This window comes from Acanthochromis polyacanthus, chromosome 8 (genome assembly GCF_021347895.1).
Source record: "Acanthochromis polyacanthus isolate Apoly-LR-REF ecotype Palm Island chromosome 8, KAUST_Apoly_ChrSc, whole genome shotgun sequence".
Lineage (NCBI taxonomy): Eukaryota > Metazoa > Chordata > Actinopteri > Pomacentridae > Acanthochromis > Acanthochromis polyacanthus.
Genome location: NC_067120.1, coordinates 5,133,690 through 5,152,085, shown reverse-complemented (window position 1 = coordinate 5,152,085; position 18,396 = coordinate 5,133,690). Strand labels below are relative to the sequence as shown.

The window sequence follows — 18,396 nt, the reverse complement described above, 5'->3', positions numbered from 1 at the left end:
TCGTCTTAAAGAAAATCTGACAAGTTGATATGATGCCAGAAAAAGTTGTGTAGAGCAACGTGTACCTTGTACTGCCATAAAAGTAAAAGTATGACCTTTTGAGCAAAGCAGAATGGAGAAGTAAAAGGTCTGTGAGGCTGGAGATATCAGGCTCCCCTCTGAAGCGTGACACTTGGTCAATTGCAAGCTGATGCAATTTAGCTGAGACAAGACAAAGACTGATGGCGAAATAACAAGGCAGCTGGGCCTGCCCGACTCAGGTGCTATTAGTGATCAGGTAGCCTCTTCCCAGAGTTTACAGATCGCAGGTGGATTAGTTTAGCTTCAAGAAGTGTTTACAGTGAACTGTGGCTATTATTTCATGCCATGCATTATTTATATACAAGTTATAAGCATTAGTTAATTATTATTTGTGACTGAAGCAGACAAAGAGGTAGTTCAATAAACACACCTTTGTATTTTACTCATATGCCAAGTTACATTTAGAAATAGAAGCGTTATATATATATAAATCCACATCTGAAAATTTGTGTAATTACTGGTCAATGTAGGGGTGGATGGATGAGTCGGTCCTGTCATGCAGGCTCCTCACCTAAAGACGTGAGTTGTGTGTAGTAGTTATAATACGGCTTGATCATTCTCAGCCTGAATAATGTAGAAAGGGGTCCTGCCATGTGGAAAGAATACCATTCACAGGAGAGTATGAATGTGGAATACTTTGCAGTGTTTATGCCATTCTCATTCTCTTTTAGAATCTTTTGTAGGCAAAGACCGACTGCGGTGCCACATGAGCAGCTCTCTGTAAAATTTAAATGATGCAGGGGTTCCTCAGATTGTATTCTCCAAAATAAAACTGACATGAAAGAATGGAGCTGTTGACCCGAAACACATCACAGGTTTTTCATTCAAATGGCACTACAACCTTCGGTCTCTTAGTCCTTGATAAAGAGTTTGTCTCAGATATTCAGCCATTCAACTGCAACTGTGGAAAATGGTCTATACAGGGCTCATTTATTAGATGCAGCGTTTCTGTCGACTGTTTCTTATTTACCTGTGCCAGCTAAAATGTACCTTTGTTTCCTATTGTGTTCCTCACTTCTGGTAAAACAAAGACAATTTCACACACATTTGATTTATGGTTTTGTCCTAAGAAGTGGACAAGCAAGTATATATATATATATATATATATATATATATATACACACACACACACACACACACACACACATATATATATATATATATATATATATATATATATATATATATATATATACATATGTAGCAATGCACCCATTGCTTAAAGGCCTCCTCATTAAGAGGTTGCACAGCACTATAAGCTCCTAGTCTGCATTATACTGTAATGGGAAAGATGACTGCATTATTTATGTCTACAGTAGTACAGTGGTAGCTGTTGTTAAGTTCCCACCTCCAGTCCATGCATCCAGCCTCCATTTGTGCTGAATTTGTACTGCACTGAAGGCTGCGGGGTATTCTATCTCAGCTGTTGTATAGTAGAACTGATTGAGAATGCTGTAATACAAAATTTTTAATTTTCCAGACAACACCTTTCGGCAATGAAAAACATTCACTTGCTACACCGCTGCGTGTTACCATGCTGGTTCCAAACGTAGGCTTACTTTAGGTGGAGTTATCAGGCAAATGGATTTTATTGTCATAGCAAGCATGGCATCGTGCGGTCACCCTTCTAAAGCATTGCAGGGGTGGAGTAAGTTTTGTTGAGAGATGATCATACATAATTGAGAAGATTTCTTTCAAGCTATTCAGTGAATCCATCATACGGGCTGTCACGAATGACTGAAACTCAAACTCTTTTCATCAGGTTTTCATTATAAAGCTAATGGCATTCTGCTTCTAGCTCCATTGTTGTTGTTTTGTGTTGTAGGAGGATTGTGAAAGAACAAACAGCGCTGCACACCAGGCTGTCTCAATCCAGCTCTTAGAAGATGTTGCGCCTCTGTTGTGGATGCATGAAACAAAATTGAAAACAAAATGAGGTTAAAAAAATTAATGGACCACAGATGTTAATCCCACTGTTCTGTTTTTCAGAAATTCCCAGTCAGCGTAATGGAAAAAATCCTAAACATGCTTGCACAAATCCTAAATGTTCTAGTCATATGATGTAGCTGAGCAGAACGCTTTGCCCATTCATCATTGCTGTGAAGGCTATCGGGGGACCTTGCACAAGAGTCTTTTATATTAAAAGTGCTGTTCGCTCATGTTTTCAGTGCAGCCACACAAATACGTACACCCCACATGGCAGGTATTAGTGGTAGTTTAGTTCTCCCATTTCTGCTGCATTAGATTTTTATACCCTGCAGTAATGTGTTATTTTAATCTGCTTTCCCGGAATTTTTTCCCTGCTTATTGCAAGCAATATGTTCACAAATTATATTCCAGTTGTTTAAATTTTATTTCTGTTTTAGACGACATTTGTAATTTGTTGTTAAATCATTATAAGCATTTAGTTTGTAAATCCTTTTTTCTACTCATCCCACTTGTGCAATGCTGAGATGAAATGGTTATAAATGTCATGACCTTTCCAAGGCAGAGCCTTAAATAGCACCATAACAAAGCAATCTTGGTGCAGCTTACTTGCCTATGTGGGGAAGCTCTTTTTAATAGTGTCATTTATGCTTGGTCACTTAGATCATTGTCGTGTCAACACTGTCACACCCCATGTTTATGCCTTGCTGACAACGAACAGAAACACAAAGAAATTGTTAAATGGGGTGATGAGACACTTAATGGCTTCCACCCCGTCAGTTCTGGTGGGGGTGTAAGTTGAAGGGCAAGGGTTTCACACATGGGTAAGCATAGCTATAAAAAACACAATGTACTCGTGTACGTCTCTGTATTACTCTTGCGTGCGGCTCTTTTCTTGCCATTTTACCAGCTTTTAAGGGAATGGCAAATATTACCATGGCAGCAGTCTTTTGTTAGGACTGCACAACAGTCCTTGATGTTTGGTGCACTTTACAAAGTGCTCTATACATATGACAATGACTGCTCTTACTTTGTTTTCGTTAAAAAAAACAGGTGTAATTTCATATCATGGCAGAAGTGCAGAGAGTGTTAAATGCCTGTCAGACAAGGTTCAAATTTAATAAAACACAGCTTGGTTATGCATGCTAACTCGGGTGACTTTGTATATGCTTTTTCTGTTGTTTCTGATATATTTATGCTCTGAGTCATGATAATCCAGTGCTTTAAAATGCTCATCTATCCCATCAGATTTGGGTACAAAGCCAGCTCCCTCACTGGGGTTATTTTAGGTTGTCATGAGGATATGTGAAGCTCAAGTTTCTATTTTCAATCTGTGGAGACTCCAATTCTCCAGATCCGAAGACACTATGTTTTGATGTCCTTGTGTGTCTGCACTTTGAGGTTCAAGGAAAGGCCGTAATGTTCCATGAATTTGAACGAGGCTTGGTTCAAAGGCACACAGATCCCTTCACTCTCAGTCATCTTGCTCTTCCACTTCTATGGCCCTTGAACATTGTGTCTTGGAATTGAACAGTTGAACTTTCTGGCTTGAAGCATGACAGTCTTGTTCTTTGTCTACAAGGCCACTCTGAAGAATCTAGTTACATGTTCTTTGAGTACACTTGCTGGTATGCACAACCAGAGTAATAATATGTTATGTGACGATTCAATTAAAAGCAGTTCTTTAAAATCAAACCACATAATAATTGGAACAGTACACCCTGTATTCAGTATAGCTCTCACTGTGATTGCTTAAATGTGATTATGCTTTGTGCTGGTTTTGATCATAGCTTGTGTTTTCACATTTTGTTGATTTGTTATATTTTTAGGCATTTAAAGCCATGTTGGATTGAATTTAGCGGGCAAAATCCTTTACTTCAGGCAAAATTCACTTTCTGTTGTACACAAATTAAAAATATATACAAGCCGTAGGTGTTACATAAATATTCTGAAAGCTACAATAACCATAAATACTTCATTATCATAGGCAGTTTTTATGTTATTTTTTAGGAAATTATTTTGGTGTCATTGAAGTCTCTGTCATGGTGCCCATTGATAGTTACACTACTGTTCAAAAGTTTGGGGTCACTTAGAAATGTTCTTATTTTTGAAAGAAAAGCATTTTTTTGTCAATGAAGATAGCATTAAATTAATCAGAAATACAGTCTAAACATTGTTAATGTGGTAAATAACTATTCTAGCTGGAAACAGCTGATTTTTAATGGAATATCTCCATAGGGGTACAGAGGAACATTTCCAGCAACCATCACTCCTGTGTTCTAATGTGTTAGCTGATGGTGCTGAAAGGCTCATTGATGATTAGAAAACCCTTGTGCAGTTATGTTAGCACATGAATAAAAATGTGAGTTTTTATGGAAAACATGAAATTGTGCAGGTGACCCCAAACTTTTGAATGCTAGTGTATATTCTAGCTAAACTGACCACTGACTCAAGAGAGGGCCCTTTGTGTTTGAGCTAGATGTCATGAAATTCAACACACTGGTTATTTTAAAAAAATGTTATTGGTAAAGCAAATCAAAAAAGACACTATCTATTACTATTAATCACTGTGAAATCTTTGCAGTGGCTCAGAAGGACACAGAAAGCAGCCGTTTGTGTGAATGAAGGTGCAGGGTACAGAGCACACAAAGCAAACAATTCAGCTGGGTGACATAAGAAATTCATTATCATATATATTCTAGCAGTAGAGCAGGTATGGCCAAATAAGTAGCTTTTCTTATCCTATATAAAAAAGAATGGGGGGAAAAAAGGCTGCCTCCAACACGATGTGCAGTGAAAACAAACTAACATTTTCATGGCGGTGATATTCTGCAGCCTAAATGTACTCCAAAGGTAAGATGAGATGAGAGGTAATTCTGTTTTTATATTCACATTTCTAGACATATTGACATTCAAGTGGTTACCATGGCTCCTGTGTGCAATGGCACTTATTTGGAATAATAATGTTTCGCTGGCATTCCTGCAGTAATTGGAATATAAATGCACATTGTCTGTTGTGCTGTTAAAATGAATGACTAATTAAATGTGTTAAATAAAGGTAGTTGATCTGGTTTCTGGAAATAATGATATGATGTGTTCCTCCACCTATTAACATGACAAAAGAGACCAAAGGATAGAGGTGTGCTATTGACCCTGAACAGACAGGCAGCAGCCAGCACAGTCTTGACACCAAAATTGCAGTCTGCCGCCGGATTACCAATGACACACCAAACCCACTGCACTTTTCAACCCACTGCAGTGTGCTGCAAAATGCTTAAATGGTGCAGGCAAGGTGAGAGACATCACCACACCTCAGGAAAATGCTACAAAAATAGAATCCACAATAAGATGGAATACCATAGACAACTGTGATCATTCCTAGTGTGCTCGCATACAGTCTGAGTCTGAATCATTCTAGTTTATGATGAGCAGATAGGAAGAGCCTAGTAATTTTAATAAAAGTCTCAATATGAGGAAGGGGATACAGTGTAAGCACAGTACATGTCAGTATTAGTAGATGGAACCAGAGGAAGAGTTACTAAGGGGTGAGTGGAAGACACAGAGTAAAGGGATTAAACTGACGAGAGCTGAATGGAAATGGAAGTGGAACCTATTTACTTCAGTTCCTAAAAACTAGGGTGACGAAGCCTGTCAGAGGCTGCACTGGCACCAGGGAATTCAGTACAGGTGATGTGGAAAAGAGCAGGGGGCTGAGTTACACTCTGCAAATGAATAATCCAGCAGTCTCACAGTATCCCGGTGCTCCATACCAGGTCACCGTCTGAGGAACAAGCCGGAGGGGACAGCTGGGGGCTGGAGTTGTCTTTTTATTGCCCTCATCACACATGGAGAGTGGAAGACGGAGAAATAGAAGGTGTATTTGTGTCTGTATATTTGTGTCTGTATGTGTTGTGCGTGTGCTCGCAAGGGTTTCTTCATTGTTCTGTGAAGTTTAAGTGACAATATAAGGTGATTTTTTTTTCTCTCCAGGGCTTTGTTTTTTTATGCAGCGAGGTTGCGTCTTATTGCTGCATGTTTGAAGGTGCTGACAGTTTCCATTTTCTTTAGCTGAGCCCTTGAAGTGAAGGACACATACTAGGCAGAGGACATTTTGCACATTTCCTTTTCAGTAGTCCATCACTGTTGTGCTGTACACCCACGGCGCCTCTCCCTGACTCCCCTCTTGCGTCCATTGATAGATTGACTGATCTGTGTCTATGAAAAATCAATAGGACAACCCTTTGAGTGCTCTTCACATTGATTTCCCATGGACTGCAGTTTTTGTACTAACAAGTATCAGGCCTTCCTTTTTTGGGAGGAAAGTCTGGTCATTCATGACCCAGCAGACTAAAGGTTGAAACAAAGTCATCAAGCATCAGGGTGCTATTAACATAAATAAGTGAAGGACTAGCAAAGAATGTTTTCTTTTTTTTTTTTCTGCATGACCAAGTCAAGTGCAGCTTTTGTGTGCCATTCACCTCTAACCAGAATTGCTTTTAATATTTTATGACATGGCAATCAAGATGACATGCAGCCTTCAGGCATAAACTGAAGGCTAGCAGCATTTAGGCTGTACTTGTGCAGTCCAACACCTTTGACTGCTAAACACTGTTATATACTAAGTACGTCTAGAGATTTTCAGGTGCAGTAAGGAGTTTTTTTGTTTGTTTTTTTACTCGCTCGAGCATTTTTCGTCTTTCCCTTCATTTACATAATGCCGCACTTCATCGCCTAAGTTCTTTGTCAGATGCACTCAGTGCGGTGGCACATTTGTTCCCATAGCTTCTTCAGATCCAAGGAGCACTGATCCTGCTCATCTTTTCAGAATGTCTATTTACTCAACCGCTATCCCAACGGCTTGAAAATTAACCCAGTTTGATCTCAATCCTTTTGCTTTCCGCCGAAGTTGTTTTCATGTATCATAACATCTTCTCCAGCTTTTCCCTATGGCAAGAGGAGGAGGCCCCCCGTGGCCCCAGTTTTAGCAAAGATTCTGTTTACCAATGCATCTAAAAGTGTGTTAGCCTAACTCTCATCCCCTCTCTTCTGTTTTTCCTTCCATGCTGTCTGTCACTTGCTTTTTTGCTCTCTATTTCTTGCTCAATGAATGCTAATGGCAGTATTTCATGGAATGATGCCTAGATTCCTTCACCCCTGGGCTTGTCAGACCATTGCTCTGTAAAATCAAAGCAGGTTAACTGTATGATTATTGATGTTACTGATACAAGAAGAAAGCACTGGCCAAAAGTAATGGATGCGGCTCTCCCTTGACTACATGAATATTCAATGCTCTGGTAAAGCATAGTTAAAACGGGGTGTGTACTAATTTGGTTAGCACATTTTCTCCATTTGAGGCTTAGGAATCGGCCTAGTGGGACAAATCTCAAATTAAAAAGGCAAGGAGTGATCTGAAATATTTAATATGTCTCTCTCAAACACATACACACACTTTCCATCCCTCTTTTTTTTTTATTGCTCTCAGTTCTTAAGGCCATAGCTCAGAATTTCTGGTGTGTGTGTGCTTGCGTGTGCTTGCGTGTGCGTCTGTGCGTGCGTGTGTGCGTGTGTGTGCGCGCGCCCTTGCTTCCACTCATGTGAATTTGAACCTCAGTGTGTTTGTGAGTTCAAGGTGCTAGCTAGATGTATCAATGCCTCTCTTAGCAAGGTTTGGCTGAGTGATGATGTAGCTCTGCACTTGTGTGTGTTTGGTTTTTGATAAGCCCCATCTCACTCCTCCGTCCCTTATCTGTTCTCTGAATAAATCACACCACAGAGATAAGCTACATCAGGCATGCTACTTCTTCTACATTTTTTTGTCTGCAGTAAATGCACAAGATTCATAAACTCCAGCTACTTAATTTTCTCCTGTAATCTAACTCTAACACTTTTGCATCAAGACATGAGTGGTGATTCACCATGTTTATTCAGGCAGAGAATCATAGAGGCTGATATCATCAATGATTTGGGTTGTAAGGCAGTAGTCATTTATAGAACCAGAACCGTATAAATGTAGTTTTATGGTAATATTAGCCAAAGGTCAGGCATCAGCAGGGACTTCGTCTTTCTGCTCTCTTACTGACGCATGGCTTTTGTGGCCGTTTCCTACTTAGTTCTCCACCTTCTCCATTCATCTGTTCTCCTGTGATATTATACTTTCTCTTGCCTCACTTTCATTTCCTTCCTTTCTTTCATGTTTCACGGTGTCTTGTCCTCCCAGAATAGGAAAAGGTCTGGCCGGGCACACTATGATTTAGCATCTCTTTGCCTTCAAGGTCTTTGTGCTGTTACCACAGCTACTCATGTAACTATTCTTTATTGTTATTGAGGAACAGGCATTCTATAGCCCACATTGCTTTTTGCACCTCCATGCTGCTTCTGCTTCGTTATTTCGCGACTACTGGAGGGACGGTTCTCGTAGGCATTTTGTTAAATATTTGCTTTTTAGCCACATAATTAGCCAAAGCTGTTTTTTGTGGCTCAGCTTTTCCCAAGACAGTAAGTCTCCTGAGCTGGTGAGTGGAATCAAGGCGGGCAGCATGCAGCATTAGAGCTAAGATGCAAACAAATAATTACCCTTCATTTAAAAACACTCAATTAGCTTCTATTTCAGAGTAAAATAATGAGCTACTCCCATTAAGCGGAACCCAAGAGTTTCAGCTGTAATTACTCCAAAAGATGGCAGCCCAGTGGCTCAGTGGACACCAGCAACATGACTGTTTTAATTGCCCACAAGCAAATATCACACCACAACCAACACGACAGCAACACATTTGCTGTGTATATAAGCAATAAAGAAGTACCTATTTCTGTAGAGTTTTGCTTTTTGTGTGTGTGTTTTGTGTGCATAAGCAAAGCAACATAAATAAAAGGAAAGGCAGCATGCATAAATGCGAAAGCGAAAGACGAGCAAGGAACGGTGGGCTGTGTGGCAATCAATGAGCTCTGCTGTGCCACTGACATTTCTATCTCAGATGTGCAACAGAAGCTGCCTCCGAGTAGCTTCCTGCAGTACAGAGGAGCACAAGAGCATGGTGTGTCACACATTTATGTGCCTACTGAAGCAGTTTTCATCAAGGTTAGTGGATTTATTCTGTATAAAGTATTACAGGCTGTGAATTAAGGTGCTCAGTGTTGAGAGTGAAATACTGTTATTGCCGCCTTGTCCAGCCATTGACGCCGCTGTTTTTCTTTGAAAGATGGGTTTGATTGACGCCAATTCCAATAAGGTTGATTTGCCTCTATGCACTTTTCCCAAGCTTAAGGGAATACACTTAATGTGGTAGTCTGTCACAGTCAATATCAGCATAGTGGATCTTTAAGCTCCCAAGCTGGATACGGAATATTTGTTTTCAGTCCCCATGCTGAAGGCATACAACACACACATTGTATTGTATTAGACGGCTGGAATCCACACAGCTCCTCTCATTCCCTGCAGTTTCTACATCACCGACTCTCTGAATATTAGAATTCTTATGAGCCTCCCTGCAGAATTACAGTTTGGTGATAAGAAAAATTAGATTTCATTGTGTACCTTTTCCATCGCCTATCATTTGAGACAACCACAGACTGTCTGGCACGAAACAAATTTCACGCACATTTCTCAACAAGTGCAGTGCATAATTTTATCCTCACTAGCTTGATGAGCGATCAGAAAACTTTCCCTCGTTTTAAATCGGTTTGTAAAATTGGAGAGTTGCCTAAACACTTGTATGCACATACACTGCAATGTGAAGTAACATGAGGTTACAGCTCAGTGAAGGCTTGCTACATTCCTCTTTTCAGCACCACTGATCTGAAGCCAATCCCCTCCGGCCAATATTGACTTAACAACTGTGGCTGGAGATGGCTGGAGACCAAGGCAGCCACCATGGCATGGGCCAGAACAGGACAAAGCAGAATGCGGGATGTAAGAGACACACTGTGACATTGCTTTCAGTCACCTTGAAGTCTTAACAACCACTCTGTCTGATAACGTCAGCAGATTGCTGCTTGAACTCCCTGGTGAATTGTAGAAAAATGCTATAAGTATGACCTCTGATACAGAACAACCTGTGGTAAACAGTGTCTTTTAACTTCCATTGCCCAACAGTGACTGGTGGGTAGAGAGAGTATGGCAGATAAAGCATTATTTGACCAATAAAAAGTCAAAACGAAAACACTGATGTGGTGAGTGGGCTGAAGAAATTGTGAAAAAAACAAGTGCAAGTGCTTGATTCCTCTTTGATGCCTCACATCGCTCCGACTCACTGAAAGCTTTTGATAAGCGATCTTAATGTCAGTTGCAGTCAAATTCAGCCAACGTGTAGACTCCCACATCTGTCTGTATCGCAGAAGTGCACACTCTTGCAAGTTCAAAGTTGTTCAAATTACAAGCTTGAAATACTTGACATTCACATCAGATGAACCCAATTTAGACAAACCTCAGTCCATAAATAATGTCATGCTGAAAACAGTCACATAATTCAAGTTCTTCTCGTGTCTGTGCAGGAGATACCAAGCATGACTAGACATAGAGGAATATTTTTCCATGCTAAATGCTAATTAACATAATAACACAGAGAGATCTGTCTCGGCGCTCATGCCTGCAGAATCACAGATGGACTCCTGCAAAGTCCACCACAACAGGGCTTGCCTTTGTGCAAGCTACAGTTGCATTTTTTTACTTTTGTACAGACTTTTTGTGACTTTTAAACCCCCTCTATCACAAATCCGCCTCTTCTCCACACTCCTCCACCCCAGCACAGCAGCTAACCTACAGCAGTACGCAAAAATTGCTACACAATGGCCGGTGGCAGGTTCTAATGTTGGAGTAACTCATCCACAAATGTTAGACCCAGAAACTCATTCTGCATGAGAATAATGAAACGATAGTATTGGTTGACAGTATTGGTTTCTTAGGTTTGTTACATACCATTCTTGAACTAGAAAGTTACTTAAATAAAATAACTTCCTGTCAGAGACATATTGGTCCATATATAACTGAGGAACTTTTGAAGTCCATGGGATATATCTTGCATACATTTTTATTAAAAGTTAAAAAAAAACAGTTTTTTATGTTCATTATGATCACGTCTTTACAAATTCCATGATTATTTATTATTAAAACAATCACTTATTAATAAAAAAAAAGGCTGGATATCACAAAAATGTCAACTAAATAACCTTCCAAATTTCATAACAACCACCTTCTAATTAGTAGGACTGGACCCGAATATCCGAATATTCGTTCGCTACGGCGGTATCCGGATATTAATTTTGGTATCCGAATATTCGGATATTCGTCTTTAATAGGGCCCGAATATTCAGAGGCCAGAAGCCACTATGCGGGCCAGCCCTACTAATTAGCTAAACAATAATAAAATGAGCTTATTCAAAAATTGTTTTGATTGTGTTCTTTTTATTAAGTTGAGATAATCGTGACAGATATTTCTTCTTTTGCCAATATATCGAATTTTCTATGGAAAAGAACAAATTGTATCTGTGTCCGAAAAATCACTTTCATCTAAGTTCCCCGTTACAAAAACACCTCTCAAGGAAGTGTGTTAATTCCAGATCACATGACCTGCTCCACATGATGTCATTTCCTCCTGAAGAAAAGACTGGAAGACTCCAAGGCTTTCTGAGTTATTTAATATAAAGTAGTCAACAAGTTTACTACAATATCTTTATAAATAACTTTTAATCTTCACCACCTCCTGAGGGAAATAGCTTGCTTTTATTGTTAAATGCTCCACTATATTCAACAGCTAGTTACTGTGTTTCTCTGTGGTTTGAAGCTGAGAGGCAGTGCATTTCACTGCTCTTGTTTGTCATAAAAGTATAAATAGACATGCTTTTATAAAAAAGAAAGGAAATGAAAAGGAATGAAAGTATGTACATGTCTTGTGTCATCAAATCTGATTTCGCTTTTCATGTTGTAAAAACTAGTTTTGAAAAATGTATGATTTTTGTAGCATTCTGGTCACAGTGGATTTAAAAATTTAAGATGAATAACATGAACGCTGAAATGTAAGCTTCACTTGACGATTTGCTTTGAAAGTCGGGTCTTTCAGAGAAAGTAAAAATGGTACGTTATTTTTTTCCATTTAATATATCTACAGGAATTACATTAAAAGGGCTACTCTCACTGACATTTATGAGAACATTTTTACTGCGATCTGTCTTTTCATAATGCCCTACTTCACACTTCTAGAGGATACATTTTACTGAAATATGCTTTTTCATCAAATAGAAAGTTAATAATATGTATTTTATTAAAATATGATGTGTAAATGATTTATAAGGGAAAAGTCTTGTTCGCTTAATTCACAAAGATTATATTAATATTCCATTAAAGTCTGTTATCAGCTTTTGTTGGCTTTTACTTTGTTCACATATATCTTAATCAACTCATGTAATAGATTACGACTTTCTTGCTGACGTGAGCAGTGCTGTCTTATTTTTGTACTTCATACTTGGCCTACTTGCTCTACATACATGCCTCTGGTAAAATATCTCTGAAGGATGCAATGGTTCTTCCGGTATGATGTGCAGATTTGGATGTGACTAGAGAGAAACCTGTGGGCATGTCTTCAAAACATACATTTGGCACATTTTCTCTCCGTTCTCCCACAGAACATTTTAAAATAGTCTCCTGTGTACACCAGGAACTCTGCATAGAGGAGTATGTACAATGAACTTTCGATATATTGATCAAGCTGTCAGAGTCACTAATTGGCAGCAGTTCATTTAAATCTGTTTTTTAATCAAGAGTCCAAAGTTTTATTGGTGCCACCTTCTCAAATATAAGATTTTTTTTGTTCTGTTTTTAAATATATTTATTTTCTGGATTATTGCTGAGACAAAATAAGCAATTTATAGATATCACCTTGTTCTCTGGGATTTTTATTTGTTACAAGTTAATGACTTATTACAGAACTGATTGGAAAAACATGGGAAAATTGGGTGTTTAATTGACCGGTATGTCAGTAAATAGTTGTTAGTTGCCGACCTTGTTCCATGGGGTTATTTTAATTACAATACACACCTCTGAAAAATATTAAGGTATTGAGGAAGAAAATTGGAGCAAAACAGCTAAAGTGAGAAACACATGAGATAGCAACTTCTGGCACTGCCCAGCGAGGGGTGTAAAGGGCAGCGATCCTCTAATGCAGACTCAGAGCATAGTGGCAGGGTGACTAATGACCTACAGTGCTCTCAATTATTATCGCTGACACACACACTCACACACATATACAGTCCATATGATTCAGTCTAGTTTCGGCTTTGGAGAAGTATGACTCAGCCACACTCATGTGCGGCTACACCGACATTTCCGTCCCCATCTCAATTTCCCAGGACCCGTAGACTCTTGGTCTAAATGAGGACATCAGCACTCTAGGAAATAGGTTTGCTCCACAGAAAAGCCACCCCAGTGCAGCACAAAATTAGCTTTCTGCCCCGCTGCAATCAATGTGTAAATGGGTCTCATTAATTTTTTGGGTCACATCTTTCATCACACCTCAATCGCGTATCATTCAGCGGCTTTTTCCTTTTTTGCCTTGATAGTATTTTAGAGATTGGGCGTTTGTAAGGTCATTTAATGACTGTCTAATTTAATGACAGTGCCATAAAGTCAGCATCAACCCAGGACCTGGCTCAACAGTCATCATGTAAATTCCCCTTTCTGTCTAGTATTAATAATATGACTTAAAGTGTTTATTTGACAGCCTGCTTGCTGTCTGGGAATTTAAGGATTATTATCAGGTTTTGTGTGACTCAATCAAGGGCTATTTCACACGTGTTTTAGCACAGTTTAAATCAGTAAAGAAATCTTTCATATTGAAATTTTTTTCTTTCACATTTTTAATCGTTTCAGGATTGTTCTTTTGCAAAGCCGTCTCTTCACAATATCATTCTTATTCATCTTTTCTACTCATAATTGAATGCAGTGTGAACTCCGAGGGGGGAAAAAAAATGATAATTTTTGCATAACTGAGTAAATTAAGTCTGGATTTAGTGGAAATGATCACAAGAAGTGAAAAAAAATCAAGTCATAATTATAAATATTTGACAAATGAAGTCAGATTGGCTGGGGTTGGGATGGCAGCTTAGTATCAGTGATGCCAGACCCTCTAAGTCTCAGCCTCCGGTCTGCTCTGCTCGCAGACAGCCTGCCTGCAGAATCAGCCTCCAGCCCCAGGAGAGCCTTCCATCCTGCTGCGTCTGCTCTTCTCCCTCCTCACACACATCCATCCTCCACGGTCGGCCTGTCAAACCCTGCGTCTCCCTCCCACCCTTTGCCTCCCTCCATCATTCCCGCCGCCTCCTCCTCCTCCTCTTCCCCCCTCTCTTCCTCTGCTCCACTGGGCTCGTGAAGGTGAGCCAGTCCCCAGTGGCACTACTGTACAGATTGCAATTCTTCCTCTTCAAATGGAGCTTGCTCTCTTGTGAATACCCATGCAAAGAGTGGCTGGGTTGTTCCTCATCTCCCTGCCTTTTTTTTGTTTGGTTATTTTTATCTTTTATTGCACACTTATCCCCGGATGTCCTTATTAATTAGTCTCTGCCTTGCTCTCGGGTCAGCTGTCCTGGATATGACTAGCCGAGATTTAGACTGCTGCTTGTGTCGCTGATAAAAAGAAAGCATCCCTCGAGGTTTCAGGGCAGTTTGGTGACAGCTGCCACCCAATCACTCGTCTTTAAAAGCTGTTTTATGTGTAGGACGTGTAAGAGAACAATGACAGCAGTACGAGGAATGCTTGAGAACAGCTCTAATGGACATGTCTAATCATTTTTGATAGTGTCCATCTGCAGAAGGTCTTTAGACTGGTGTCTGACATTTTTTTCCCAATCTGTTAAAGAGCTGAACCTCTTTCACGTCACTTCCAGGTTAGCTTCTGTCTCTAGTTTTTGCTGCTGTGTGGAATTGACAGGGTCTTTTATCATCCCCTCCAAACGGCCTCGACATGATCCGAGGATCTGTTGCTATCCTTACCGAACAGGTATCTAACCGCCTGTTGAAATGTTAGCGCCTCATTTACATAACAATAACAGACACTTCTCAGACACATGAGACCGCAAATCTCATGTGGCTTTTACAGCACTTCCGCGGTTAAGATTCACGGTATATGTGATGGGTGCTAATGAAGTGATTTCATATGCAATAATTTGAAAAGATGCTCACATTTGTACACACCAGCAGAGTAAAAACAATGCTCATTTGGTTTTGAATGTTTCCAGGTTCTTATGTCCCAGTGTCTGGTTTTCGGCTCCTTTCGGGATGAACACAATGTCCACATTTGCTCGTGTGCACATGAATGCCTTGTTGAGCACAGAGTGTTATCTGGCCATCCTGTTGCTGCAGGTGAACTCATTGCCTCTCTCTTTGTGTCCGTGCAGGTTTTTGGAGATTATTATCACTTCAGGCATCATGCCGTGGAGAAGAGGGCTTTGTCTGGCCACAAGGGGATGCACATCAGACTGCAAAAAGAACCACAGGTAAGTCTGTTGTCAGCTCCCGCTCAGCTCATTGTAGCACTCCATGTTGGCAACAAAAGGCCAAAAGACAGATTGGATTACACACAGCGATTCTGTTTATCACAAGAGAAAAAGGATGCCAGCCTCAGTGACAGATTGTCAAACTCTGTATTCTTTGCAGTCCACACTCGTCCCTCCATCTGTCCCCCTGACCCAATCCAAGGTACCACAGCTGTAAATATGCAAAATAAAGTGCTCCCAACAACACAACAGCTGGGAGTGTCTCCACGATTGGCCTTGCTTTTTCTCCAGTCTTTCGAAATCATTATTTGCACTTATGTTAACTAGAGAAGAAAATTGGCATTAATCAGTCCAACATCCAAAAACAGGAGCGCGTTTGAAAACCAAACTGCTATCTTCATTTGAACATCTGGTTCTGAATTTGCACACAGATAAACTACCAGTTTATAATTGGCATGCTATAACTCTGAGAAATCTCAGTTTCTGTGTGTACCAGATGTAGTTCAGTTAGCACAGTAGTGCCAATATAGCGAGGAAAGTTCTTTTTTCTTACCAGGGATTAAGAGATAAGCAGTCTCACATTGCCAGACCTACAGCCATAAAGTATTTGTGCTGTTCCTGTGCAAGAGAAATGTCTGGTGGTATCTAGCAATCAAAACAGCCTGTATCGATTTATTTCTAAATCCAAAGAGAATCAAACTTCGCAAATTCAGGAAAGTTTTTTCTTCTCGTGTAGACAGTGATTTTGCAGAGACTACAAGGTCATAACTTATATCGTTATTAAGAAGGGTTATTGCATTTCTTCATGCAGTGTTAAAGTCAAGTTAATGCCTGAGCTTGGAATAAATTTGTCATTTCATTTTGTCTAATGCTTACACACTAATTCATATTCTAAACATTACATTTAATCTTTATTACAGCTAAATATGCACCTCCAGCCGCCAGATCAAAGCACATTAACCGCAGAGAAAATAACGCTTGAGAAAACATGAGATATGATGTTTAAAAAAACACTCCTCATGCATAAAAATTGTAATTAGATGCGGAATTTATATATTAGTACATCTCTGCCTTATGAAAGCAGCAGATGATTTGCTAAGACCTCTCGCCTATATGAAAAATGTAATTTTATTCCATCAGAAGCTCTCATTATGTGGGTTCTATTATTTAACAAGCAGTGCACAAAAGAGATTTTGTAGGAAACAAAGTGAACACTCTTTTTAATGTACTTCACATGCTTCAGCGGTTTGTGTGTGGAGGCAAGAACTGAGATAAATATAAAGGTTAATATGCTGGAGTTTTTAGTGTAAGAATGTCAAACCTTTTTCAAGCTGTGTTCATGGGTTTTCCAGATTTTTTTTTTCAGCTGCGAGGGGAGGAAATGATACTAGGACCTGAGTGGGCAAAGTGTCACGGAGGTCTTAGTAACATAAATAGAGACACTCCACAAAGCTCACTGTGAATAGTTTTCCTTGTCATGTAACGAATAGTGTAGAAGAGAGTTAGATTGGCAGCGTGAGAGCTGTTGAACAGAGTTTGAAAGGAAACCGTAGTGTTGTTTTTCAGATTTAATTATTTCATGCTTCGAGTGCTGCAGAGAAAATGCTTTTCACCTCCATTGTATGGGAGTTTTTATGTCAAAATGCATCCCACTATGGGTAAAAATGAAACTGTTTTTTTGTGATTTGAATGATATGACTTAGGAAGTATGAGGATATCGGCACTGTCATCGACATCTGCCAACACAGTGGTCCCTCTTCTGTCGGGGGTTATGTTCCAGACCCCCCTGCGACAGATGAAAATATGCAAAGTAGTGATCATATTTATTTGAAGACAAGATAAGATCAACTTTATTGATCCCACAGTGGGCAAAGTTCATCATTACAGCAGCTCCAAATGAGAAAAAGTATAAAGGCAGTACAGGAATAAATTAGAAACAAGAACGCAGAGAAGATTATATATGCAGAAGATGGATTGTGGTTTTTTATAAGAAGACTATATACACCCCATGTCTAAAGTTTTAGGACACTTTCTCATTCAAATAAAGTAGAACCTGTCCTATAACTTTTGACAGGGGGTGTATCTACCAAATTTGGTACACATATGCAGCACATCAGGGTGAACAAAAAAGTCAGTGACAGCCACATTCCAAACCCAGCAGGAAGTGAGCTATTTTGCGTTGAATGTCAGATTTTGCCCATTTTTCATTTTTTTCTAGAGCGAACTCCTCCTAGGGGGAAACTCCAATTCACCTCAAATTCAGCCAGGCCTTAATGATCCAAATTTATTACAATCTTTTTCCAAAGTCAAAGGGCGTGTCCATGGCGGCCTCTGGAATTTTGATCCTTCACCATGAAATTTCAAATGCTGTGTAAATGCCCTGAACATGCTCCAATCTGCCTGAAACTTTACATGTATGATCAGAGTCCTGCCCTGATCACATCCATATGATGAAATACACCCCCTGTCAAAAGTTGTAGGACAGGTTCTACTTTATTTGAATGAGACAGTGTCCTAAAACTTTTGACAGGGGGTGTACATGAGGATGAGGTGAAACAGGTAAGTGGTATGTGTATCTAAGGGAAAAAAAGTGCAGCAGTAATGGAGGTAGACCAGTTTATAAGGCGGCATTGTAAAGTCTGACAGATGTTGGAATATAGGAGCTGCGGAAACGCTCCTTTTTTCACTGAGGGTGTAACAGTCTGTCACTGAAGGAGCTTCTTAAGGAGTTCACAGTCTGATGCAGAGGGTTGGAGGTGTTTCCGATGACAGTAGACAGTTTGGCCAGAGCCCTCCTCTCTCCCACCGCCTCCATGGAGTCCAGGGGGCAGCCACAGACTGAGCTGGCTCTTTTAATCAGTCTGTTGAGTCTGTTCTTATCCCGGTCAGAGCAGCCCTCTTGCCAGCACA

At 39.9% G+C, this 18,396-nt stretch overlaps 1 protein-coding gene across 2 annotated transcripts in view; it reads left to right on the top strand.

Annotated features, from left to right (window-relative positions):
• Nucleotides 1-18,396, top strand: part of furinb (furin (paired basic amino acid cleaving enzyme) b) — an 85,377-nt gene that overhangs the window by 19,974 nt on the left and 47,007 nt on the right. For both annotated transcript variants that reach the window (XM_022198186.2, XM_022198188.2), the window contains exon 3: nt 15,388-15,486. In XM_022198186.2, the coding sequence (XP_022053878.1) occupies nt 15,388-15,486 (99 nt within the window). The remainder of the gene's footprint in view (nt 1-15,387; nt 15,487-18,396) is intronic.